This window comes from Oryx dammah, unplaced genomic scaffold, assembly GCF_014754425.2.
Source record: "Oryx dammah isolate SB20612 unplaced genomic scaffold, SCBI_Odam_1.1 HiC_scaffold_2, whole genome shotgun sequence".
Taxonomy (NCBI): domain Eukaryota; kingdom Metazoa; phylum Chordata; class Mammalia; order Artiodactyla; family Bovidae; genus Oryx; species Oryx dammah.
In genome coordinates this window covers 171,223,064-171,247,704 of record NW_024070186.1, presented here as the reverse complement: position 1 = coordinate 171,247,704, position 24,641 = coordinate 171,223,064, and the positions used below count along the sequence as shown (strand labels likewise).

Here is a 24,641-nt window from a genome sequence, read left to right as displayed (position 1 = left end):
AGAGTCGGACACGACTGAGCGACTTCCCTTTCACTTTTCACTTTCATACATTGAAGAAGGAAATGGCAACCCACTTCAGTGTTCTTGCCTAGAGAATCCCTGGGACGGGGGAGCCTGGTGGGCTGCCATCTATGGGGTCGCACAGAGTCAGACACGACTGAAGTGACTTAGCAGCAGCAGCAACAAGTTCCTAGGTGGTGCTGATGCTGCTGGTCTGGGGACCACACTTTTTTCCCCTTAAGAACCAGAGAACAGATAATCCAAGTGAAGTCTAACACCTGCTGGGCCCACAGTAGGGACTTAGTACACATCGGCCCTGTGATGACTATTAGATGGTGGGCTTTGCTGCTTTTGCTCCTGGGCCTCAGTGCTTACAGCAGATTTCACTCTTGACACAGTAGGTCTAGGGCTTACAGGACTAGCTGCCCTTGCTTTAGGGACAGGTGTCAGTTCTGCCGACATTTACTGAGTGCCAAGGCCCTTGGGATGGGGTAACAGCATCTCAACCCAGGTTATATCTCACACCTGGGACCCAGGATGAACTCTGGAACTCCTTCCTTCAGGGAGCCCACAGTCTCATAGGCGAGGCAGACAAGCAAAGACATTATTACATGGAGCCTACCTGAGCACAGGAGCAGAAGTGCTGGGGTCTAATGTCAGCGGGGTTGAACTCCACGACCCACCAACCCGCTGGATACAGTCAACTGTGTGCGTGTGTGTTAGTCGCTCAGTCATATCCGACTCTTTGTGACCCTGTGGACTGTAGCCCACCAGGCTCCTCTGTCCATGAGATTCTCCAGGCAAGAATACTGGAGTGGATTGCCATCTCCTCCCTCAGGGGATCCCTGTTTTATCTTTCTAAGCTCACCTCACCACTCAAAATATTGTATACTTGCACGTGTGATCATTGTCTGCCTCCTTCTGTTGGCATAATCATAGAATATGAGCTGGGGTCAGGGGGGTACACAGCGTCTGGATTTTGTTCATGTCTCAATAAATATTTGTTGGTGGATGAAGGATTGAAGGCAGGCAGGGAGGTAAGCCCTTTGCAGACCTTATTCAATTATTCCTGCTCTAGGAGGTAGATGCTGTTATTACCTCCACTTTCCTGGTGTCTCAGCTGGTAAAGAATCTGCCTGCAATGCGGGAGACCTGGGTTCAATCCCTGGGTTGGGAAGATCCCCTGCAGAAGGAAACGGCTACCCACTCCAGTATTCTGGCCTGGAGAATTCCATGAACTCTTTGCATCCATGGGGTCTCAAAGAGTCAGACACGACTAAGTGACTTTCACTTTCACAGAAGGAGAAACTGAGGCACAAAATGGCACCAGGCCAAGGCGGTGGCAAGAACAGGATTTACTCCCAAGTCTCTGTGACAGTGTCAGAGAGAATGTGTTCTTTTTGTCATTCGGGAGTTCTCAGGGTCTCCGAAATATGTAATACTTGGAAAGCAACCCCCGACACCTCCCTATACCTATCGCTAGAGGGAAGGTGGTAGGGATGGAGGAAAGAACCCCATGAGAATGAGCAGGGGACCTGGGGTCTCCACGCTCCGGGCTGGTCCCCTGGCCTGCTGTGGGGGTGCAGAGCCCCTGGGTGGGCTGACGCCACCCTCGTGTGCCCGCAGTGGACCGCATCGTGGGGCTGGACCAGATGGCCAAGATGACGGAGAGCTCACTGCCCAGCGCCTCCAAGACCAAGAAGGGCATGTTCCGCACGGTGGGGCAGCTGTACAAGGAGCAGCTGGGGAAGCTGATGACCACGCTGCGGAACACCACACCCAACTTCGTGCGCTGCATCATCCCCAACCACGAGAAGAGGGTGAGGCCGCCGCCCGCCTCCTCGGGGTGCCCTCAGCTCTGCAGGGAAAGGGGAGGCAGGCTGCGCCACAGGGGCAGAACCTCGGGGTCTGCAGGGAAAGGGGAGGCAGGCTGCGCCACAGGGGCAGGACCTCAGGGTCTGCAGGGAAAGGGGAGGCAGGCTGCGCCACAGGGGCAGGACCTCGGGGTCTGCAGGGAAAGGGGAGGCAGGCTGCGCCACAGGGGCAGGACCTCAGGGTCTGCAGGGAAAGGGGAGGCAGGCTGCGCTACAGGGGCAGGAGGAAAGCCAGCCCTCCCACCCTGAGGGCTCCATCTGACACGAGTGGGAGGCGCTCCTTTCTCCTCCAAGATGCAGAAAAAGGCAAGAGAGGAAGGGAGAATGCTCCTGGGGCCTTTGAGCCCTGGAGTGGCTGCACATGGTATCAGATCACTCGTTCACTAATATTTACTGTAATATTCACAGTAAACATTATTCAGCTAATATTTGCTGAGCTCCCCTGTGCCAGGTGCTGGGGATTTGGAGCGGGATGGACTGTAGTCCTTGCGGGCAGGTGTCATAATCTAGAGCAGGGTGCTTGGCTGGGGGGCAATTGTGTGCCCTCCCTCCCCCCACAGGGGAGATTTGGCCACGTCTGGAGACATTTTTAACTGAGAAGGGGGCTATTACTGGCATCCAGTGCACAGAAGCCAGGGATGCTGCTAAACATCCCATAGCATACAGAGCCGCTCCCCCTGCAACCACAGAGAATTATCCAGCCCGAGATGTCAGTAGTGCTGAGCTGTGGGAGAGGTGGACATACCAGCTGAGGAGGTGATGTGGTAAATTATGAGAATACCAAAGAGCCAGGGGTCCCACTCAACACTCAGGGCTCAGAGAAAGCTTCTTAAAGGACGTGAACTCGGTGACTCAGAGGGCAGGGAAGGGAGGGCAACCTAGGCAGAGGGACCAGAATAAGCAAAGACGTGGAGGTGAGAAATGAAGGGTCTGGGTGAAGAAACTCCAGGTGGGTCGTTCCGTATTGACATGTGATGGTGTGAAGCAGGGATGGGAGAGATGAGGCTGGAATGCTGGGCGGGGCTTAGATTGTGGTGTTCCTGGGGGTTAACAGGGCTTGGCACTCCTGTAAGATGTTATCAGGAGGCGTGTCATGATCAGATTTGCATTTTAGAAACCAGGTGAGGCAATGGGAGAAGCAGGACAGGGTGGGAAGACAGTACAAGGCTACTGTGGGCATCGGGGCAGGAGAAGAGGGTGGCAAGTGGATGGCAGTGGTGAGAGAAGTGGGTGGATGGGGAGATGTTTGGGAGGCAGGAGCCGTAGAACTGGTGACGGGCAGGAAGCAAGGGAGGGGGAGGTGACAGGGAGGAAGCCCAGGTGATGCTGGCGCCAACAAGAATGAGAGATGGCGCCAGACCCTCAGCTGAACTCTCACCTGGTGCCCCCAGTGAGCCCCCCATGGCCTGGCGAGGTGGGTCACCAGGCCTGAGATTCGGGGCTTGCTACTCCCCGAGGCCCCGGCAGCCCACTGCCCTTTGTATCTTTGCAGTCGGGCAAGCTGGACGCCTTCCTGGTGCTAGAGCAGCTGCGGTGCAACGGGGTCTTGGAAGGCATCCGAATCTGCCGCCAGGGCTTTCCCAACAGGATCGTCTTCCAGGAGTTCCGCCAACGGTGAGCCTGCAGGGCCGGTGAGGGTGGGGCGGGGGCAGGGGGCGGGTGCGGAGAGCAGGCTCAGCGGAGGGACAGACTGACGACAGCGGAGATGCTCTCGGTCTTGACTCCTGCCCCGTGTCTCAAGGTACGAGATCCTGGCCGCCAACGCCATTCCCAAAGGCTTCATGGACGGGAAGCAGGCCTGCATCCTGATGGTGAGCCTGGTCCCCAGCCCCTCCCCAGAAATCCACCTGCAGACCTCTGGGCCTCAGGTGGCACTGCCCGCAGCTGCTCCAGGAAGGACCCTCCTTAAACACACTTAACCCCCCCGCCAAGTCACAGAGCCGAGAACAGGAACTCTCCCCTCCTTCCTTCCGCAGATCAAAGCCCTGGAACTAGACCCCAACTTGTACAGGATCGGGCAGAGCAAAATCTTCTTCCGAACCGGGGTCCTGGCCCACCTGGAAGAGGAGCGAGACTTAAAGATCACCGATGTCATCATGGCCTTCCAGGCGATGTGTCGTGGCTACCTGGCCAGAAAGTTAGTAAAGACCTGCATGCTATCGCCTCCCTGCGAACACAGACCAGAAGCACAAAATTTCAGGGGGTTTTCTGGCCTCATGTCCTGATTCCCTGATTCTAGAGCAGAGGCCACCTGCTCTAAGATGTGTCACTGATTGAATGGCAGCCTTTTCTTGAGGGGGAAGAAATGCTACCACTTAAAAAATATGTGCTAGTTACAAGGACAGGGCAGGAAGGACTTAAGACCATGGGCTGTGGAGAGTTAGACATGGGTTCTATTCTGGCTTCCCTGCTTATTTGGTGAAGAACCTTGTGACAGTTATTCTACCTCTCTGAGCCTCAGGAAAATGAGTATAATTATTCCTGCCTCGTAAACTTGTTTTAATGAGGGGGGGTCAATGAAATGCTGCATATAAACAGTTGAGAACAAAGCCGGTTATCATTTAAGAAGTGTGAGAATATGATAAAGTACCTGAGGAAGGTGTATTGGTATCTATACCCCCATGTCCGAAAGGGATTCATAAGGCATGGTCCTGCCCTGATGCTCCCTCTGTTTTGGGAAACCAGGGCCTGGGTGAAGGCTAGGGTTCCTCCATGAAACTCACACCCCGAACAGGACTGCAGGGGCTGGTGGAGTAGCTCTAGTCCAGGGCACGTATCATCAGGAGGTACAGACCACGCACTCATCTGATCATGTCAAGCTGATTCATTGCCAGGTAGACCCAGGATGGTCAAGGCCAGATCTGGGGAGCGCTTGGTCCTGGGACAGACCTAACCTGTTAAGTATCATAACTAAATTCTCTGTTGTCACCACTCCCACTTGCAGACTGACTGGGGAGAGTTTATTCTTCAAGTTCACCCACGTCCAAGATGGCAGCCACAATGGCAGCCACTCAGAGACAAGAGGATGGTGTTCACTCTTCGGTGGTTTTTCGAACCTAATAGCCCTTAAATAGGAGGGGTGCTGGTTCTGTGTCAGTTCTGGGAGTTTAAAACACACCCGAGGAAACGATAGGTTTTTCAGACTCTCAGCTTTGGGGAAGATGTGGTACAGATGAGTGTGTTGGATGTGCCTCAGGAATGGTGGAGCGTGGGTTGATTTCCTAGGTGTTACCGGGACCACAGATCTGAATTCAGGGAATTTTGTGAGCCTCAGGTCTTCCTTGTCCACTGAGAAAGGCTCTGGCCTCCAGATGATATACTTGTACTGATGCTCAGAGCTTGCTGGAGAATCTGGGCTAGAGAGAATGTCCTTGTGCGAGTCAGAAAATCACAAGCCAAACAGACGCATCCTGCTCTCAGGATGCTGCAGGGCTGGGTGCTGTGACAACTCAGTGAGTTGTGTGTTGGGCGGAGCAGGTCTTCTCACACCTCCACTTCCCTATCCCCAGAGCCTTTGCCAAGAGGCAGCAGCAGCTGACGGCCATGAAGGTGATCCAGAGGAACTGCGCTGCATACCTCAAGCTGCGGAACTGGCAGTGGTGGCGGCTCTTCACCAAAGTGAGTGCATCCTCATCCCAACCCCCCCCCACCCCCCTCCCCCAAGTCCTGGGTCTTCCCTGGGACGCTGCCCACGTGGGGCTGGAGGTGGTGGATAGCAGGCTTGCAACCGAGAGCTCAAAACCAAACCTTCCCCATTGGCGATTCTCTGGGCTTGAGAAGAGCTCCCTCTTTGGCATGTGGGTTAAACCGTGACCTTAACCCAGACCCAGAGCACTTCCATCACCACAAAGATCCCTCCTACTGCCCACTTATAGCTCTACCCACTTCCCTCCACAGCCCCAGCAAGCACGAATCTGTTCTCCATTTCTGTACTTTTGTCATCTCAAGAATATTATGTTAACGGGGTCCTGTAGTTATGTCACTGGGGCTTCCCTGATAGCTCAGTTGGCAAAGAATCTGCCTGCAATGCGGGAGACCCTGGTTCAGTTCCTGGGTCGGGAAGACCCGCTGGAGAAGGCATAGGCGACCCACTCCAGTTGCTGGGCTTCCCTTGTGGCTCAGTTGGTAAAGAATCTGCCTGCAATGCGGGAAAGCTGGCTTCAATCCTTGGGTTGGGAAGATCCCCTGGAGAAGGGAACGGCTACCCACTCCAGTATTCTGGCCTGGAGAATTCCATGGACTGTATAGTCCGTGGGGTCGCAAAGAGTCGGACACCACTCAGCGACTTTCACTTTGTCACAAAGCATCATTCTCTGGAGAGCCCTCCATCCAGCGTGTTGTGTGTATCCACTGTTTGTTTCTCTGGGTACAGCTTGGTCTTGCAGCATCGCTGGCTGTTACGAGTCCGTTGGGCAAAGACTTGCTCTGTGGGGATGGACACAGCTTCCTCTTAGGTGCCCTTGAGTTTGTTGATGGGCACAAAGCTTTTTCACTGAGGGACTATGTATTGAATGGACACTGTGCACCAGGTCCATGTGAAGGGCTGGCGATACCCTGGCTTCATGAATATTCTAGGTGAGTGGAGGAGTAGGTGATAGGTAATCGCAGGAAATGATGCCCATGGCAGACTGGGGTCAGTGCAGGAAGGAAGCTGCAGTGTATCAAATATGGGTTCCTCTAGTGCCAGGTGGGGTTTGAACACAAGGAGTTAGGAGTCAGCCTGGTGAAGAGCAGTGAGGGGAAGCTGCTTTTTGGTAATGTTCATTCCCACCAACCCAACTTCTGGAAAACTCTCCTTAAAAAACCATCTGAAATAAAGAAAATAAAAAATGAAGGGCATTCTTTTAGAAGAGCAAATTTCAATGCCCAGCCCTGGCAGACTGACTCATAACAGCTATCCATCAATGGGATACTTTTCGATCGCTAAAAATGATGGTATTTAAAAACCAAGTTGTAACGCTGATGTGACTGCAGGGGTGACAGTTATCCTGTCGTTTTTAGTAATAAAAGCAGCACGTAGGGAATCCTCTGATGGTCCAGTGGTTAGGACTCTGTGCTTTCACTGCAGAGGGCCTGGGTTCGATCTCTGGTCCGTGAACTAAGATCCCTCAAGCCTCATGGCATGGCAAAAAAACTTTCTTAATTAAAAAAAATTTTTTTAAGTACATGTAACGCTGGGCAGTGTGGTCTCAGGTGTATTTTTTTAGTGTGCAGGACAAAGGGCTAGAAGGAGATGCTGATAGTGCAGGTAATGGGAGGTAGGATGTGGGGGACTTTTCTTTCCTTTACTCTTTGGAAGGAAACACAGCAGTTTGTCATCAGCAGTCCTCACTCAGGATGGGACTAAATGGGGGGAGGCGAGACTTTCTCCTTTCACTTTGCACCTTTTCCTGTTGCTCTAGGATTTTTCATTCTTGGCATATTGGTTGATATTGGCATATGTTGATATTTGGGGATGGGTAATTCTGTGTCACGGAGGCTGTCCTGAGAATTCTAGAATGTTGAGCAGCATCTCTGGCCTCTACCCACTAGATGCCAGTAGCATCCCCTCCCCCAACACCTAGTTGTGACAGCTAATACCCCAGAAACTGCCAAATATCCCCTGAGGGGCTGCAGGTGGAGTAAAACTGTCCTTAGCTGAGAACCATTGATTTCCTTACGAGAGCGTATCCCTTGTGCCATGGAGACGACTGATGGGCTGACCCTCTGTGTGCAGGTGAAGCCCCTGCTGCAGGTGACTCGGCAGGAGGAGGAGATGCAGGCCAAGGAGGATGAGCTCCAGAAGACCAAGGAGCGGCAGCAGAAGGCCGAGAGCGAACTCAAGGAGCTGGAGCAGAAACACTCGCAGGTACCGGCCCCGGGAGCCTGGCTGGCGCTGCAGAGGGCGGGCCGCCTGCCCCCCGTGGGGCTCACCGCCTGTCTCCCCGCCCCCTGCCTGCAGCTGACGGAGGAGAAGAACCTGCTGCAGGAGCAGCTGCAGGCGGAGACGGAGCTGTACGCCGAGGCCGAGGAGATGCGGGTCCGGCTGGCAGCCAAGAAGCAGGAGCTGGAGGAGATCCTGCACGAGATGGAGGCCCGCCTGGAGGAGGAGGAAGACCGGGGCCAGCAGCTGCAGGCAGAACGGAAGAAGATGGCCCAGCAGATGCTGGTGAGACACTGCGGGGGCTGCCCTCGGTGGTGCCGAGTCCCTTGACTCTCGCGGCAGACCTGTGAGGTGCATCTGATGCTGTGTGTCCCCACTGGACTGAGATAGAGACTCAGGCCTGGAGAGGAGCAGCCCTCTGCCTACACATATCTCCTCGGGAGCCTGTCCTACTGCCCTGCCTTCCATGCGCAAACATGTTTTCTCCAGTAGCCGCCCTGTGTGAGGGGTAACTGTATCAGTAAGCTACTGCTCCAGAACAAAAAGCACCAAGACTCAGCAGCTTAGAAATAAGAAGCATTTAGGACTTCTCTGCTGGACCAGTAGTTAAGAATCTGCCTGCCAATGCAGGGGGACACTGGTTCGCTCCCTGGTCCAGGAAGATCCCACCTGTTGTGGGGCCTGTGTGCCACAACTCCTGAGCCGCACTCCAGAGCCTGCGAGCTGTAATTGCTGAGCCCACATGCCAAAACTGCTGAAGCCCCCGTGCTCTGCAACAAGAGAACCCACATAGTGAGAAGCCCACACACCACAACTAGAGAAAGCTGGACCCAGCACACCCGAAAATAAGTTAAAAAATTATTTTTGTAAATGAAATACTAAATATTTATCTCCCACAGTCGTGACTGAGAGTGTAGCTTAGCTGGGTGATTCTGGCTTAGAGCTTCTCATGAGATTGCAGTTGTGATGTCAGCCTGGGCTGCAGTCCTCTGAAGGCTTGACTGGGGCTTGAGGATCCCCTTCCATGGGTGAGAGAGCTGTCACTCACATGGCTGTAGGCAGGAGACCTCAGTTCCTCACTGTGTGTGCTTCTCCACAGGGCTGCTTGAGTGTCCTCACAATATGGCAGCTCGCTTTCCCTGGACAGAGTGCATGGAGGGAGAACAGGGGAGGAAGCTGCAATGCCTCTTATAGCCAGGCTCTGACTTACACACGCCATCACTTCCTCTTGATTTTGTTAGAAGCAAGTCATTAAGCCCAGCTGACACTCAAGGGGAGAAGAATTACGCTCCACCTCTTGAAGGGAAGAGTATCAAAGACTTTGTGGACATATTTTTAAAACCACCGTGGTACCTATTCTCCCCACTTTACAGATGAGGAGACTGAGGCTCCACAAAGCAAAGTAGTTTACCCAAACCTTTTCTTTCTGATGAAAAGAGACTGAAGAGCACTGCAGGGAGCCATGAGGCCCAGCCTCTGTATCCATGAGTCCCCAGAGCTCCGGGAGAGTAGATTTGGGGTTAAGCAAGGCTGTAATTCTTTTCCCTTCCCCACAAAGGATCTGGAGGAGCAACTGGAGGAAGAGGAAGCTGCCAGGCAGAAGCTACAGCTTGAGAAGGTCACAGCTGAGGCCAAGATCAAGAAACTGGAGGACGATATTCTGGTCATGGATGATCAGAACAATAAACTGTCAAAAGTGAGTGGGGTTGGACGTCCCTGGTGGTCCAGTGGTTAGACTCCACTGCCTGGGGGAGTGGGTTCAGTCCCTAGTCGGGGAACTAAGATCCCACATGCCCTGTAATACGGCCAAAAATTAAAAAAAAAAAAAAGTGAGTGGGGTTGAGTGTCTCTGCATTAAAGTGACAGGCTCATCAGGACTGTGGATACCTTCAGATACCTTCCCTTTTTAAGCCAGGTACAAGGAATTAAAGGCCAAACAAGCAGTTATCTCTGGCATTGATGTGGCGGCCTTGTAACCACTGTCAGGATGCAAGCATGCCATGGATGGGGTCCCCGGTGGTCCCAACAGCGCCAGGGCCACTGTGGAGCAAGTGTCAGGAACACCACACCCAATGCAACCCCCAAGTTGTGCAAGGGAGGGTGGGCAATGTGCCTGAGACCAGGGGGGCCCCCCTCACATTCTCACCACCCACTTCCACTTCCTAACAGAGGACCAGCTGTCCTGGGATTGAGGGGCTTCTGGGATGTGAGACTTTCAGCCCTCAAACCAGAAAAGTCCCAAGATGAGTAGCTCACCCTAGTCAGTATCCACTAAGCAGCCCCACTGTGAGTGGACTACCTTTAGTCCTGGATGCCAGCTGGGCACCGACTGTGAGACAGGCTTGGTGTCAGGGGCAGGGCATGCACGGTGGAGGAGGACCCAATCATCGAGGGGCTTATGTTCTAGAGAGACAAGAAGTAGATGATTATACAAACAACCACTAATTGCTATCATGATCAGGGTTCTGAAGGAGGCGTTCACCCTCTTCTAAGAGCAGAGCACTAGGGGATGGAGGTGGGGCATTCAGGGAGGGCTTCCTGGAGGCAGTGACATTTCAGTGGAAACCTGAAGAATGAGGAGCAGTTAGAGGGAGAGGAGGTTGGAGGCACATCCCAGGCAGATGGTCCCGCCTGTTTGCAAGAGCCCCGAGGCCTGTGGTAAGAAAGGAAAGAGGGCCCCTTGGCTGCAACATGAAGTTGAGGGGTGGAGGGGCCTGAGGTGGGGAGTGCCTGGTCTTTGGAAACTATTATTGTTGAGGAACTTATTTTTCCCCCTTTAAAACTCTAGGTTGCATTTGGTTATAGTGTGGATTATCCTTTCAACTGTTTATCTGGAAACTACTAACAGTGAAACATAGTCCCCAGAGAAAAGGAAAAAAAACTAATGATATTTCTTTTTCTTTTCCCCTAAAAGGAGCGAAAACTCCTTGAAGAGAGGATTAGTGACTTAACAACAAACCTTGCTGAAGAGGAAGAAAAAGCCAAGAATCTTACCAAATTGAAAAATAAGCACGAATCTATGATTTCAGAACTGGAAGGTAAAACGGCTTCTAGCAAGGTTCTGAGGGGCGGGTATTTCACTTTATTTTATTTTTAACACCAAAACCATTTTATATTGGGGTATAGCCAATTAACAGTGTTGTGATAGTTTCAGGTGAACCGTGAAAGGGGATATTTTAAAATAAGACAGGACTTTTGAGAATGGTAGATTACGGCAGGAAAGGGACAGTCCTACCCAGCTGCCTGCTCACCCTTAGGAAACACACACATTCATTCTAGAAGGTGCTTGTCACCAGGGCTGACTTTCCTTCCACAAGAGCGTGGTGCAGGTGGGATGGTTCCTGTGTGTGTGTGTGTGTGTGTGAAGTGCCTGAGCAGGAAGGCTCGTCCTCCAGGGGTTTCTCAGGTAGTGTCCACCCTCTGAAGCGCCCTGGCTTTTTCGCAGTGCGGCTGAAGAAGGAGGAGAAGAGCCGGCAGGAGCTGGAGAAGCTCAAGAGGAAGCTGGATGGGGAGGCCAGTGACTTGCACGAGCAGATCGCAGAACTGCAGGCGCAGATTGCCGAGCTCAAGATGCAGCTGGCCAAGAAGGAGGAGGAGCTGCAGGCGGCCCTGGGCAGGTACGAGGCCGCTGGGGGCAGGTCCAGTGTGTGCTTGTGCCCCGAGGGCCCCTGCCGGTCTGCAGAGGGGGCCTGGTCCTCCTCCAGGCAGGCCGCCATCTCACGTGAAGTGGCCCCGCCCTGGCCTCCCAGGTGCCTGGTGGTCCTGCTGGCACCTCCAGAACCGCGCCTTTGGCCTTCTCTCCCTACCAAGTTCATCCTCTCTACTGCCACTGTGCCCGCCTCTTGGGTGCCCATCCTTCATCATCTGCACCCCAGTCCTGGGTTTCTGGTTGCACAAAGAAGCCGTTCCATCAGCACCACAAACACCATGTGTCTGAGGCTGGGAGGACCCTCCTGTCCGTGGCTGTCCCCCTCTGAGGCCCCTCTTTATGTGAACACCAGTCTCCTCGCGAGATTTTGCCCCCTTCTCTCCCCGTCCAGGGTGTGGCAGACTCGGCCTGTTCCTTGCGGTGTGTCCCCCACCCACTTTTCTGTGCCCCCTTCTCCCAGCTTGGGGCTGGGGTGCTCTAACGGGGTATTACAGCGGCAATTCACAGTTATTTACCTGCTCTCCGTGTGCTGAGCTCTGCTGGAGCGGTGTCTTTACCGACACCTGGCCAGGTGGGCTGTGGTACCTCTAGTCACTGAGGAGGAAGCTGGGCCAGTCGCCCAGCTTTTGAGAGACGGGCTGGGAGTCGCTTTCTGGTTGGTCCCCTGGCCAGCTCTCTCTCAGCCGGTTTGTGCCAGGCAACAGTGCTAGGGTGATGGGCCACCTCGTGTCTTCCCTCCACTGGTCCCCTTCCATCCATCGTGGACAAAACCTGAAGCAGCCCCACCGAGGTCAGGAGGGAGCTCCCTTCCATTCCTTCCGGTCAAGGCTCCCCACCTCCCACCCTGACCCACAGTCACCATCTCCCCTGGTGTTAACATTCCCACCCCCAACAAGCAGGGCCTGGCCAAGCACTTTGCATGGAGCAGAACGACCCTGAGCAAGTGGAAGGAAGAATCAACCGGTAGTTACTGGGAGGAATACTTGCCTGACACTCAGAAAGCATCTGTTGGGCTTCTGCTGTGGACAAGGCACCATGCTGATTCAGTGCAAAGCACTCTCTGTCTCTGTGTCTATCTGTTTCTGCCACACACACACACACACACACACACACACACACACATACACATGTGCAGCATGACCTGTCTTCTTACATCAGCCCTTGGAAACTACATCCTGCATGAACCTCCAAACAGTGCAACGTGGCAAGAAGGGGCCTTGTGTGTCTCGGGACCTGAATGGAACATGTTCTGATATCTGTGGAACCCAAACGACTGCTTCCAGAAAACCATTTTTGGCCACCTCATGGGATGGACAGCAGGGGGCCCGGGACCCCAGGGCCTTAGTTCTGGTGATCTGTCCCCGGCAGGCTGGATGATGAAATGGCTCAGAAGAACAATGCCCTGAAGAAGATCCGGGAGCTGGAAGGTCACATCTCAGACCTCCAGGAGGACCTGGACTCAGAACGGGCCGCAAGGAACAAGGCGGAGAAGCAGAAGCGGGACCTGGGGGAGGAGCTGGAGGCGCTGAAGACAGAGCTGGAGGACACGCTGGACAGCACGGCCACCCAGCAGGAGCTCAGGTGAGGAGCCCCCACCCGGCTGGCCACTCTGATGGGTCGGGAAGGCTGGTGGAAAGGGGCAAACCCACACAGATCCTGAGTCACGGGGCTCCTCAGGCCCTATGTTTATTGTGCTGATTGCATTTTGCTTTAACGGATATAAGCATGCTTAATTTTTTTTGGAAAATTTTGTTGAAATATAGTTGATTTACAATGTCATGTTAGTTTCAAGTGTACAGCAAACTGATTCAGTTCTGTTCTTAACAAAAAGGCTATCTCAGAAAAATGAGTAATAAATATTTCTGTCTAATTAAGCCACATGGATACCTAAAAGGGCTCACATATCTTCCTACCCTGGAGATGATTAGCTACTTGGCATTTGGGAGTTTCCTGTTACCCAAAGAGGATAATTGGAAAAACTGGATTTTTTAATTATTTAAAAATTCTAGTAATTTGTTATATTTGATGTTATAAATACTAACGTCAAATCTAAATATAATAAAACATTTTAATATGTCTGAACCATGAAAATCAACTGGTGAGTGAAGTACGCTTAGTTTTTGAATTTATTTATTTTTAATTGAAAGATGATTGCTTTACAATATTGTATTGGCTTCTGCCATACATCAGCATGAATCGGCCATAGGTATGCATATGTGCCCCCACTCTTGAACCTCCCTCCCACCTGCCACCCCATCCTACCCCTCTAGGTTATTATAGAGCCCCAGTTTGAGTTCCATGAGTCATACAGCAAATTCCCACTGGCTCTCTATTAGACACGTGGCAGCGGATAGTTTCCATGTTACTCTCTCCATTCGTCCTCCCCTCTCCTTCCCTCACCCCTTCCCGTGTCCCTAAGTCTGTTCTCTATGTCTAATCACGCTTATTTTTAAATCTTGACTTACGTCACAGTAGCGTGCTGTGATTCATGGGGTCGCAAAGAGTCGGACACAACTGAGCGACTCAACTGAACTGACATCACAGTAGGAGGATATACTCAATTAGAGAATGACTTGAAAACTGTAGGAAAATTAGATACCAAAAGCATCGACCCCAGTCCCACCACGGTTAACATTTTGGGGAATTTCATTCCTGTCTTTTCCTGAGTGTGTATAAGTTTTGCATTAAATTTTCAAAATAATATTTATCAGATTGGCCTCACTTGAAGTGTCACTGCTGGCTAACTGACAATACCCAACCAAAAAGCAGAAACAAAAACGGGTCCCCTGCCAGATAATGAATGCCGACTTCAGTGAAACTAGGTCATTTATTTATTCAGCAAACACGCAAGTGTGTTTTGAGTGCACCCTGGGTCAAGTGCTGTGCTAACATGGAGGTTTTACTTCCCACATTTTGGGTTTTGTGCGACATCACTGAGCTGGGCCTAGAAGCCAGCACAACTTCCTGCCCCCTTTGCACTGGCCCAGAGCAGTGGGTCAAGCAGTGATCTCAGACTGTTTGGGTTCAAATTCTTGGTCAGTCACACAATGGTTTTAATACCTTGGGCAAGCTGCTCACTCTTTCTTAGCTTTTGTTTCCTCATCTGTAAAACAGAAATAATGATACACTTGCCTCTAAAGGTCACCTTGAATGTTCCATCAGATGACATATACCCAGAACTTAGGTCAGAGCTCGGCATACAGCGTATCCTCAGTAAATAGAGCTAATGTTAATATTTACAGAACAGTCTGCAACTCACTTCACATTCTTCCAACAATCTCATGTTTTATTTTGTGTATTTGTTTGTCGGCCCTGGGAGATTCTGGGAGGCAGCATGCTCCTCTTTTTTATAGCTACCTCCTTGTTTTGAGGACATTCCAGGTCCAGAGAGGTTAGGTGACTCACCTGAGGTCACACAGCTTGGGAGGGATAGCGACGAAGACTTCAGTTCCAGGTCCCGGGAGATCCCTCGTGCCTCTGCACCGAGGCAGATCTCTGTCTCCTCCGCTGCCAGCCTCTGTGTTCTTCCTGCCCAGGGCCAAGAGGGAGCAGGAGGTGACGATGCTGAAGAAAGCCCTGGACGAGGAGACGCGGTCCCACGAGTCGCAGGTGCAGGAGATGAGGCAGAAGCACACGCAGGTGGTGGAGGAGCTCACTGAGCAACTGGAGCAGTTCAAGAGAGTGAGTCGCGGTGGTGTTTTGGGGACACAAGGTTCAGAGAAAGGTCCACAGCTCCAGGTAGTGACGTGCGAGGGTCTGCACTAAGACCGATAACAAGCCACGGTGATTCTAATGAGAGTGATGGCACCCAGCATTTATGCTTACTATTATCTTGACTAATCTTTTCCACCACCCACTGGGATGGGTCCAATGAAGCCCCTTTGACACAAGAAGGAACTGAGGTCCAGAGTACCTAAAGGTCACACAGCTATTGACAGAGTCCCAGCAGTCTGCGTGCTCAAGTCGCTTCAGTCATGTCTGACTCTTTGCAACCCCAGGGACTATAGTCCGCCAGGCTCCTCTGTCCATGGAATTCTCCAGGCAAAAATACCGGAGTGGGCTGCTGTGCCCTCCTCCAAAGGATCTTAACGGAGGGTTTGAGCCCGTGTCTCCTGCATTGGCAGGCGGGTTCTTTACCACCAGAGGCACCTGGGAAGCCCTGGCTCTGGGCTCATCTCTCAGCCTCTCCAGGGCAGGGTCTCCAGGTAGGCCCTTGTGGATAAGCAGAGTTTAGCAAAGTTGTGGAAAGGTAGCTGAACACTGAGGACAGTCTAGCCATCTTCATTTCTGTACAGAGTGGAGCAAGACTGTCATCATTTGAGTGGCAAGACAGTGCCCCCTGGTTAGTTTGAGAATGGCTAGATCTAATCTTCCTCTGATGCTTGGCTATTTGGGGGTGCACAGGATCTGAGGCAGTTAACTAGCACTAAAATTCTGTGTATCTGGAACTTCCTCTCGCTTTGGAGAATGTGCTTGTGTATCATGCCCAGGGAAGAGCTTTTTTAGCTTATGACGTCCTGCTAGGTGGCTTCTCTAAAAGTCTGAATTATACCACCATCAGTGCTGCAGCTTTCCTGCAGAACTTTCTAGACTGAATGGCTGCTGTGTTACCCAAGAATTATTGGTGTTGGCATTAGTTTCTATCGCCAGTCAAGATAAATGTTTTTCAGGACTCCCCTGGTGATCCAGTGGCTAAGGCTCTGTGCTGCCAGTGCTGGGGGCCTGGGTTTGATCCCTGATCAAGGAACTTGATCCCACATGCCTCAATTAAAAAGATTCCGCATACCACAAGAAAGATCCCAGGTGCTGTAACTAAGACCCTGACGCAGCCAAATTCACCAGGGAATACCAACTAAGACCCAGCTCAGCCAAATCAATAAATATTAAAAAAAAAAAAAAAGATAAATATTCTTCCATGAACTGGTTCACCACCAGTTTGATCATAATCTCAGAATTCTACCATACATTTAAATAATGCCGGCAACCCCTTGTATGGCATTGAGTATATGCCACTGTTCCAAAGTTTTACGGACACCAACTCATTTAATCCCACCCGTGATCTTTGCTAAAATGCACATCTCCAGGCCCCACACTGAAACGCACTGTCCCTGACTGAACACCCTCACGCTCCAAGTGTCGCCTTGTCACTGGTCACGTGGGGTCTAAATATGACCCGTTGGCATTGTCAGCTCTTTTGTGTTGGACAAATAAGATCTTGCTAGTTTTATCTATAACATGTATTTCCCCTTTCAGTTGTCTTCTCTTTATTATGTTCAGAAGGGTTGTTTCTGTTTTTTTTTTTTTTTTCACTTTTTGGCCATGCCCTGTGACATGAGGGATCTTAGTTCCCTGACCAGGGATCAAGTCTGAGCTCCTTGCATTGGAAGCATGGAGTCCTAGCCACTGGATCGCCAGGGAAGCTCCCAGAAATTATTTTTTAATTAATTAATTGTTTCCCTCTGGCTGCGCTGGGTCTCTGCGGCCGCACTCAGGCTTTCTCTGGCTGCGGCACGTGGGGGCTCCTCTCTGGTGGCGCCGCGCGGGCTTCGCCTTGTGACAGCTTCTCTTGTCGTGAAGCAGAGGCTCTAGGGCGTGCGAGCCTCCGTGGTTGTGGCTCGTGGGCTTGGTTGCCCTGGACCGCACATGGAGTCTTCCCGGACCAGGGATGGGATCAGTGACCCCTGCACTGGCAGGTGGACTCTTAACCACTGGACCACCAGGAAGTCCCCCAGAAAGTTTTATTGTGATCGAAGTTGAATCCAAATTGGCTCTTCCCACCTGATGGAATAAGTCCTCCAGACAGTAGTAAGGTGTTCTGTGTCATTGTTAAGTTTGGAAAGCTAACTGACCAGCGCTGAGCCAGGTGGTCATCTGAGATGAGCAGGCGCTGGAGGCCTCTTTGCAGAGACTCAGCTGTTCTGGCCATCCATGCCTGACCTGTGTGAGCAGGAGGGGGCTCGGAACACCTGCCCACCATCTCAGGGGCACTGAAAAGGGGGACTATGTTACCTCTAGCAACTTTTCAGATTGTTGGTGAAAACTCGTAGCACTGTTCCTGCCTCGACTCCTCTTACACGTGTATAGTCACCACCATTCGGGGAGCCCAGGTCCCGTGAGGTCCCCCAGGGTCCTTGATATCAACCTGCACTGTTGCCTTAGGCACTTTGTCCCTGTCTGGGGTCCTGGAAACACTAAATGGACTCATCACCAGAGGACTGGCTTCTGAGGGTCCCTAGACACTGCACAGACCTGCCCAGGAGCTGAGGGCAAGCCCACTGTTGCTTTCTCCACTCTCGAGACCCACACACTTTTCTCTCTTGCTCCTTTCCTCCTCCTATAGACGCAGAAGGCCCCTCCTTTCTTCTGCTTTTTCTCCCAAACACTTTTTTTCTTAGAGAAACTCATATGCCTACAAGAGCTGTTTAGATAAAATAGCTTTCTCTAAATTTTCACAGAAAAGGCAGTGTACATCCAATGATAAATCAATGGATGATAGGGAGTGGTGGGGACTGGGGCTGAGTGGAGTATGACTGCCCTGTTTACAGGGCCAGCTGCTACTCAGATCCAGCTGATTGCTCTCTTAGAGGAAGGCAAGACCTCTGTTTCCAGATCTTTACTTTTTTGGGGGAAGTCAGACTTTAAATAGAGATGTATGCAGCAAAATTCACCAACTTTAAGTGTATATAGTTCAGTGAATTTTGACAAATGATTTAACCACCACCCAGTCATGAAATAGAACGTTCGATTTTTCAAATGAGAAGCTGGGAGCCCAGATTTTTAAGTGATATTTCTTTTTATTTACCTGACTGTGCCAGGTCTTAGTTGTGGCATGTGAGATCTAGTTCCCCAACCAGGGATCAAACCCAGGCCCCCTGCACTGGGAGTGCTGAGTCCTAGCCACTGGACCACCAGGGACGTCCCTATGTAATATTTCTTTATTAAAATGTTAAAAGGTATAACATGAATCAAACAGGATGTGATGGCAGGGTTGATGCAGCCCAGGGGATGCTAGTTAGCAACCTCTGAGCTTTAGAAAAACAGAATCCAAAAAGTCTCACTGGTGATTGTGTGCTCCTCACTGCGCCGAGTCCCTCCCCTGAGCTGGGGAGCACAGGTCCCCGGACCTACCAAGGGAAGGGGAAGCAAAGAGGAAGATCCGCCCCTAGCACAGGTCCTTACCTTCAAACACTCTCCCAGCCACGGCCCTAACACCTTCCTTCCCCTCTGCTTCTCTGGCTAGGCCAAGGCCAACCTGGACAAGAACAAGCAGGCGCTGGAGAAAGAGAACGCGGAGCTGGCTGGAGAGCTGCGAGTCCTGAGCCAGGCCAAGCAGGAGGTGGAACACAAGAAGAAGAAGCTGGAGGTGCAGCTGCAGGAGCTGCAGTCCAAGTACAGTGATGGGGAGAGGGTCCGGGCCGAGCTCAACGACAAGGTCCACAAGCTGCAGGTGAGGCGACTTCGTTGGGACTGTCTCTGAAGGATGAGGTTCTTCCAACTAACGAAGTCTCTGTTCACTTCCTTGAGTTACATTCCATGGTTGCCTTATTGAATTTAACCTCTAAAAACTCCTACCTGCTCATTCAAAATGAGTATTTATTGAGTGCCTGCTGTATGCCAGGTGCTGTGTTTAATCCTGAGATACAACAGCAAGGAAGAAGACAAACACTGTCCCTGCCCCCAGAGAACTCCAGCCCAGTGCAAGGAAAGACATTAATAACAATGAGGATGAATATGAAATGATGCTGGGAAGCAGAGACACATACTGCAATGAATATAAATAATACAAGGGCCTGGGCCTGTGGGAGGAGGAGTCAAGGAAGGCTTCCCTAAGAAGGATGTATAGTCTGACAGATAAGAAGTCTGACTACTTATAGGCAGGGAATAGCATGTGCAAAGGCCCAGGACTAAGTGAGAAGTCAGAAGAGGTCACGTAAGGCCAGTAGAGCTAGAATGATAAATCTGATGGACGATAGGGGATGGTGGAGACTGGGGCCAAGGGGAGTTTACAGGAAGGGGAAGGTATGTGGCACGAAATGGGACTGGAGCAGGTTGGCGCCAGAAGACACAGGGCCTTCAAGGCCCGATTATATATGCATCTCGGTCTTCACGCTGAGTGATGGGAAACCACTGATGGGTTTTAAGCTGAAGAGTGACATGGTCTGCTGGTCTTTGGTCTTGATTAGCTTTGAACAGACATTTGGACAGACTCTCCATTCATGGAATATGGCCTACCTTTTGATAAATATTTAATGCGCTTAGAGCCTGGGACAAGAGTACAGGACAGCATGAAGTATGAGTTTTTCCACACACAGCTGAGCACAAGGGTTTTGCTATCCTAACACAAACAACATCCTGGAGGAGTGAAGATCATTTATATCCTCACTGTAAATGGGAGGAGGACAGATGGTGGGCTGGTGTCTCCGAAAGGACTTGTTCAGAGATACCAGGGCCTGGAGTAAAAGGCAGAGGAAAGGCAGAGAGAGCTTTCTACCTTCAGTGCCTGCATCTATGGTTTTGCTGTAAGGGTGAGTGAAAGGGCAAAGAGCAGGGGTGAGGAAGGGGTGGGAGGGACAGGACCCTTGGATATGGAGGCGCCCCCCACAGCCTCTTCCCTCACTTTAGGGATCAGGTGAGTCCAGACTGCTGCTCAGTGTCTGGACGTGCAAACCTGCTCTTCATGTTTGCCAACCTTGGCAAGGCTCCAGGATCCATGTGGAGGGCTCAGGGCCCAATGAGTACAGTCCAACCACAGTATAACAGGGCTCTCACAGGCTCTCGGAACCAGAGGCTACCAGAGATGGCAACCTGTAGGGATGTCCTTCCCTCCCCGCCAGGAGGGACCATGACCAGGCCCCTTAGCTCATGGGAAGCTCTCAATCAGTCAACACCCCAAGGCCAATCACCGAGTACAGAGAGTCCCTCTTACTTAAGGACAGTCCTGTCCTGGATGATCCAACTAACCAGTCTCCGGGCGCCCACAGAATGAAGTGGAGAGTGTCACGGGGATGCTCAACGAGGCAGAGGGCAAGGCCATCAAACTGGCCAAGGACGTGGCGTCCCTTGGGTCCCAGCTCCAGGACACCCAGGTGGGTATCGGGCCACGTCACCTAGAGGCACATGGGGTACGGCCTTCCTGGGGGTGGGCTCCTGGACTTCTGCGTGTCCTTTCTGTAGGAGCTGCTTCAAGAAGAAACCCGGCAGAAGCTCAACGTGTCCACCAAGCTGCGCCAGCTGGAAGACGAGAGGAACAGCCTGCAGGAACAGCTGGACGAGGAGATGGAAGCCAAGCAGAACCTGGAGCGCCACATCTCGACCCTGAACATCCAGGTGCCCACTGCGTGTCTTTGCCCTGGAGGATAGATCAATGGCTCGAATGTGATTGTGGTAGAACGGTGGCACCGTTTTGCTTGACTCACTGGCTCCCCCTGCTGTTGAGTTTCTTCCGTGGTGCCATTTTGCTTGGCTCACTAGCTCCCCCTGCTGTTGATTTTATTCAGTGACGGTCATGGCTTCTCAGGGGCGCAGGGCTGGGACTCCCTTATCCCTGCCTCCTCTCATCCCAACCTGGACGCTGCCTTTTCAGCTCTCCGACTCGAAGAAGAAGCTGCAGGACTTTGCCAGTACCGTGGAATTGCTGGAAGAGGGCAAGAAGAAGTTCCAGAAGGAAATAGAAGGCCTGACCCAGCAGTACGAAGAGAAGGCAGCTGCTTATGACAAACTGGAAAAGACCAAGAACAGGCTTCAGCAGGAGCTGGACGATCTGGTTGTCGATTTGGACAACCAGCGACAACTGGTGTCCAACCTGGAAAAGAAGCAGAAGAAGTTTGATCAGGTAGGGGCTGGAGGGCCCTCCCCTCTGCTCACGGACCCTGGCTGGGGGGTGGGGGTCCGGGTCTGCAGAACATCCGGCGTGGCTGCTGCGTGTCTGGCAGCATCCCATCCTGGCTTTGCTGGTCATGATGGAAGGCTGGCCGGCTTGGGTGAGGCTCCTCGAGGGGTCAGTGAGGACAGTGGCGAAGCCTCAGTGGCCGTGACTTCCCAGGTTCCACCACCACCACAAGGGCCGTCTAGAAACCCAGTCGTGCCTTGGGTTCCAGCCCTGATAAGGAATGAGGTTTACTGATTTTACTCACTCTGCGAGTATTTGTTGGGCGCCTACTGAGGATTCCAATTAAAGTATCTATCCTTGAAATACCACTGTTCCTTAACATCTCATCACAAAGAATCTTGAGCACATAGCAAAGCAGAAAGCCTTGTACTGTGAACAGCTGGACACTCACCACCTTGATTCAGTCATTAAGGCCTTACCCTGACTTGGGGCTTCCCTGGTGGCTCAGATGGTAAAGGACCTGCCTGGAATGCAGGGACCCTGGTTTGATCCCTGCCTGGGTCAGGAAGATTCTCTGGAGAAGGAAATGGCAACCCATGCCAACATTCTTGCCTGGAGAATTCCATGGACAGAGGAGCCTGGCAGGCTACAGTCTATGGGGTCACAAAGGGTTGGACACGACTGAATGACTAACACTTCACTGACTTTATCACATGCTTATTTATGAGTGTATAACATCTCTCATTTGTATCTTATCTTTTAGTTGCACTTAAAAGCAATTACATGGCAAAACCAAGTAAAAAAAAATAAAAGCAAATTACAGACAACCGTACATCACCCTCTAGATACCTCCACACTGCATATAAACTAGGGTTCATCTTTCAAAATATTTTTTCTCCCCTTGAAGTAAAATTACATACAATGAAATACATAAATCTTAAGTATACACTCACTGAGTTCTGATAAATGCACACACCTGGATGACCCAAACCCCTAAATACTAGCTTTTAATATGTGTTACTCAGAGTCAGTAAATATTTTTTGGTTTACATGTGACTCAGGGCTTATTCCAAAAATCAATTTGGGGATGGAATTTTGGGATTCTTTTCTACCAGCCATCCCTTCTCTGTGCTGACAGCTTGTTCTTAGTGCTTCTTATCTGCTGGTTCATTATCTGGTCCAGGGTCTGAGACTGCTCTATTATTCTCCCGTCACAAACAGCAGAGAGGTTTTGTGTTGACTGCTGCTGGGAGGCCCTGTCGCGTGCCCGTCTTTGCTGGACTCTGGCGGCCTGGGTTTGGGATGCTACGGTGAATGCTGCTCTTTCCTGTTGTTGTTGTTTAGGTGCTCAGTCATGTCCAGCTCTCTGCGACCCCCTGCACTGTAGCCCACCAGGCTTTTCTGTCCATGGGATTTCCCAGGCAAGGATGCTGGAGTGGGTTGCCAGTTCCTTCTCCAAGGGATCTCCCTGTCCCAGGGATCCAACCCAAGTCTCCTGCATTGGCAGAAGGATTCTTTTCCACTGAGCCACCAGGGAAGCCCCTCTGTTTCTAAAGATGAGGTTAACGTCAGAATGGGGTATTCTTGGAGCTGCTTCCCCAGGCAGAGGGTGTGTGCAAATCCATCCACATATTCACCATTTCTCTACTCATAGGCTGGCTCATAGGGTACTTTTGTAAGGGAGTGACTGTGGCCTTGAAACAAAAGAATAACTGGCCTCTGGCAGGATTAAGTGTCACCCTGACCTTGGTCACAGTGGAACAACATGGGCAGCATTAGTGATTTCTAAGCACAAATACGGCGAATGCTGGCTCTGCAAAGCTGACCTAGAAGTCGGCAAGCAGGACTGTTATAAACTATTTGCATAGATATGTGACCTCCTCCCAGCTGTACCAGGATGAGTTCAGCTGCACACAAGGCTTCTTCCCCATATTTGCAGTTAAATTCCGCCGACCCTCAGGCATGCCTAGAGCTCACCTCTGGGTCTTTTGCTGTGTTGCAGTTGTTGGCCGAGGAGAAAAACATCTCTTCCAAATATGCGGATGAAAGAGACAGAGCCGAGGCAGAAGCCAGGGAAAAGGAAACCAAAGCCTTGTCACTGGCGCGGGCCCTCGAGGAAGCCTTGGAAGCCAAAGAAGAGCTCGAGAGGACCAACAAGATGCTCAAGGCCGAGATGGAGGATCTGGTCAGCTCCAAGGACGACGTGGGCAAGAACGTAAGCGGCTCTTCATCGCCTTTGCTTGTCCATGTCCCCCGTCCCGGACCCTCTCTGCTAGTTATCAGTCCACGGGTAAAGGAGGGGGCCCCACGCCTCATTCATGGTAAGCAATCATCAGGAACTGAAGGGAGTCCCTTGGGGTGATGCAAAGAGGGGGCCAGCCTTGGGCTGTTGGGAACAGCCTTTGGAGGTAAGCTCTGAGTCAAGGGTTCCGAGAGGAAGGCTGTGGTCTAGACTCCTGGTCTTGCATCCTGGGGGTATCAAAAGCCACCTCCTGGACCATGATGAGCTGCCCATCACTGGGGGCTGCCCGACCATCTTCATGACATCACCCCTCACATCAAAGGTCCACGAGCTGGAGAAGTCCAAGCGGGCCCTGGAGACCCAGATGGAGGAGATGAAGACCCAGCTGGAAGAGCTCGAGGACGAGCTGCAGGCGACAGAAGACGCCAAGCTGAGGCTGGAGGTCAACATGCAGGCCCTTAAAGTACAGTTTGAGCGGGACCTCCAGGCACGGGACGAGCAGAATGAAGAAAAGCGGAGGCAACTCCAGAGGCAGGTAACCCATGGCGGGGAGAGAGGGGAGCGGAGCGGGGCCAGCCGGCATTCCTTCCTAACGCCACCACTTCCTGGCTTCGTGGAAACTTGATTTCTCACCTGTGACCCGGGGATGGGAGGCCCACCTTCGGTGGTGGTGCAAACCTGGGCCCTGGGGGAAGGGATCAGAGGGGCGGCCCTGCCCTGCAGCACATGTTGCTGGCCTCTCCCAGCTCCACGAATACGAGACGGAACTGGACGACGAGAGGAAGCAACGCGCCCTGGCGGTGGCAGCCAAGAAGAAGCTGGAAGGGGATCTGAAGGACCTGGAGCTGCAGGCCGACTCGGCCATCAAGGGGAGGGAGGAGGCCATCAAGCAGCTGCGAAAACTGCAGGTGGGTGGCGTCGCAAGGACCAGGGAGGCCCGGTCCACAGCCATGGGAGCACGCAGCCTCCTGCTGGTGCCTGGTCACCGGGTGCCTTTCCATCATGCTTTTGCTTTGGGGGCTGTTTCCTGCCCTGGAGGCGGAGGTGGTGAGGTCACCCTCCACCTGGTGACCTCCACCCTCCTCCCCAGGCGGAGCAGCTGAGCAACAGCCAAACACTATCCTCAGGTGTTTGGCTCTGGGCTTCCCTGGTGGCCCAGATGGTAAAGAATCTGCCTGTAATGC

General features: G+C 52.0%; 1 protein-coding gene across 4 annotated transcripts in view; it reads left to right on the top strand.

Moving 5' to 3' along the window:
- MYH11 (myosin heavy chain 11) overlaps positions 1–24,641 on the top strand; it is a 129,995-nt gene that overhangs the window by 92,472 nt on the left and 12,882 nt on the right. For all 4 annotated transcript variants that reach the window (XM_040256863.1, XM_040256879.1, XM_040256858.1 and 1 more), the window contains 19 exons: positions 1,627–1,820; positions 3,367–3,488; positions 3,616–3,685; positions 3,851–4,011; positions 5,384–5,492; positions 7,591–7,722; positions 7,816–8,022; positions 9,296–9,433; positions 10,652–10,775; positions 11,183–11,354; positions 12,755–12,967; positions 14,923–15,067; positions 18,627–18,833; positions 20,368–20,472; positions 20,561–20,713; positions 20,970–21,218; positions 23,218–23,430; positions 23,780–23,992; positions 24,204–24,365. In XM_040256863.1, coding sequence (XP_040112797.1) covers positions 1,627–1,820; positions 3,367–3,488; positions 3,616–3,685; positions 3,851–4,011; positions 5,384–5,492; positions 7,591–7,722; positions 7,816–8,022; positions 9,296–9,433; positions 10,652–10,775; positions 11,183–11,354; positions 12,755–12,967; positions 14,923–15,067; positions 18,627–18,833; positions 20,368–20,472; positions 20,561–20,713; positions 20,970–21,218; positions 23,218–23,430; positions 23,780–23,992; positions 24,204–24,365 — 3,089 coding nt within the window. The remainder of the gene's footprint in view (positions 1–1,626; positions 1,821–3,366; positions 3,489–3,615; positions 3,686–3,850; positions 4,012–5,383; positions 5,493–7,590; positions 7,723–7,815; positions 8,023–9,295; positions 9,434–10,651; positions 10,776–11,182; positions 11,355–12,754; positions 12,968–14,922; positions 15,068–18,626; positions 18,834–20,367; positions 20,473–20,560; positions 20,714–20,969; positions 21,219–23,217; positions 23,431–23,779; positions 23,993–24,203; positions 24,366–24,641) is intronic.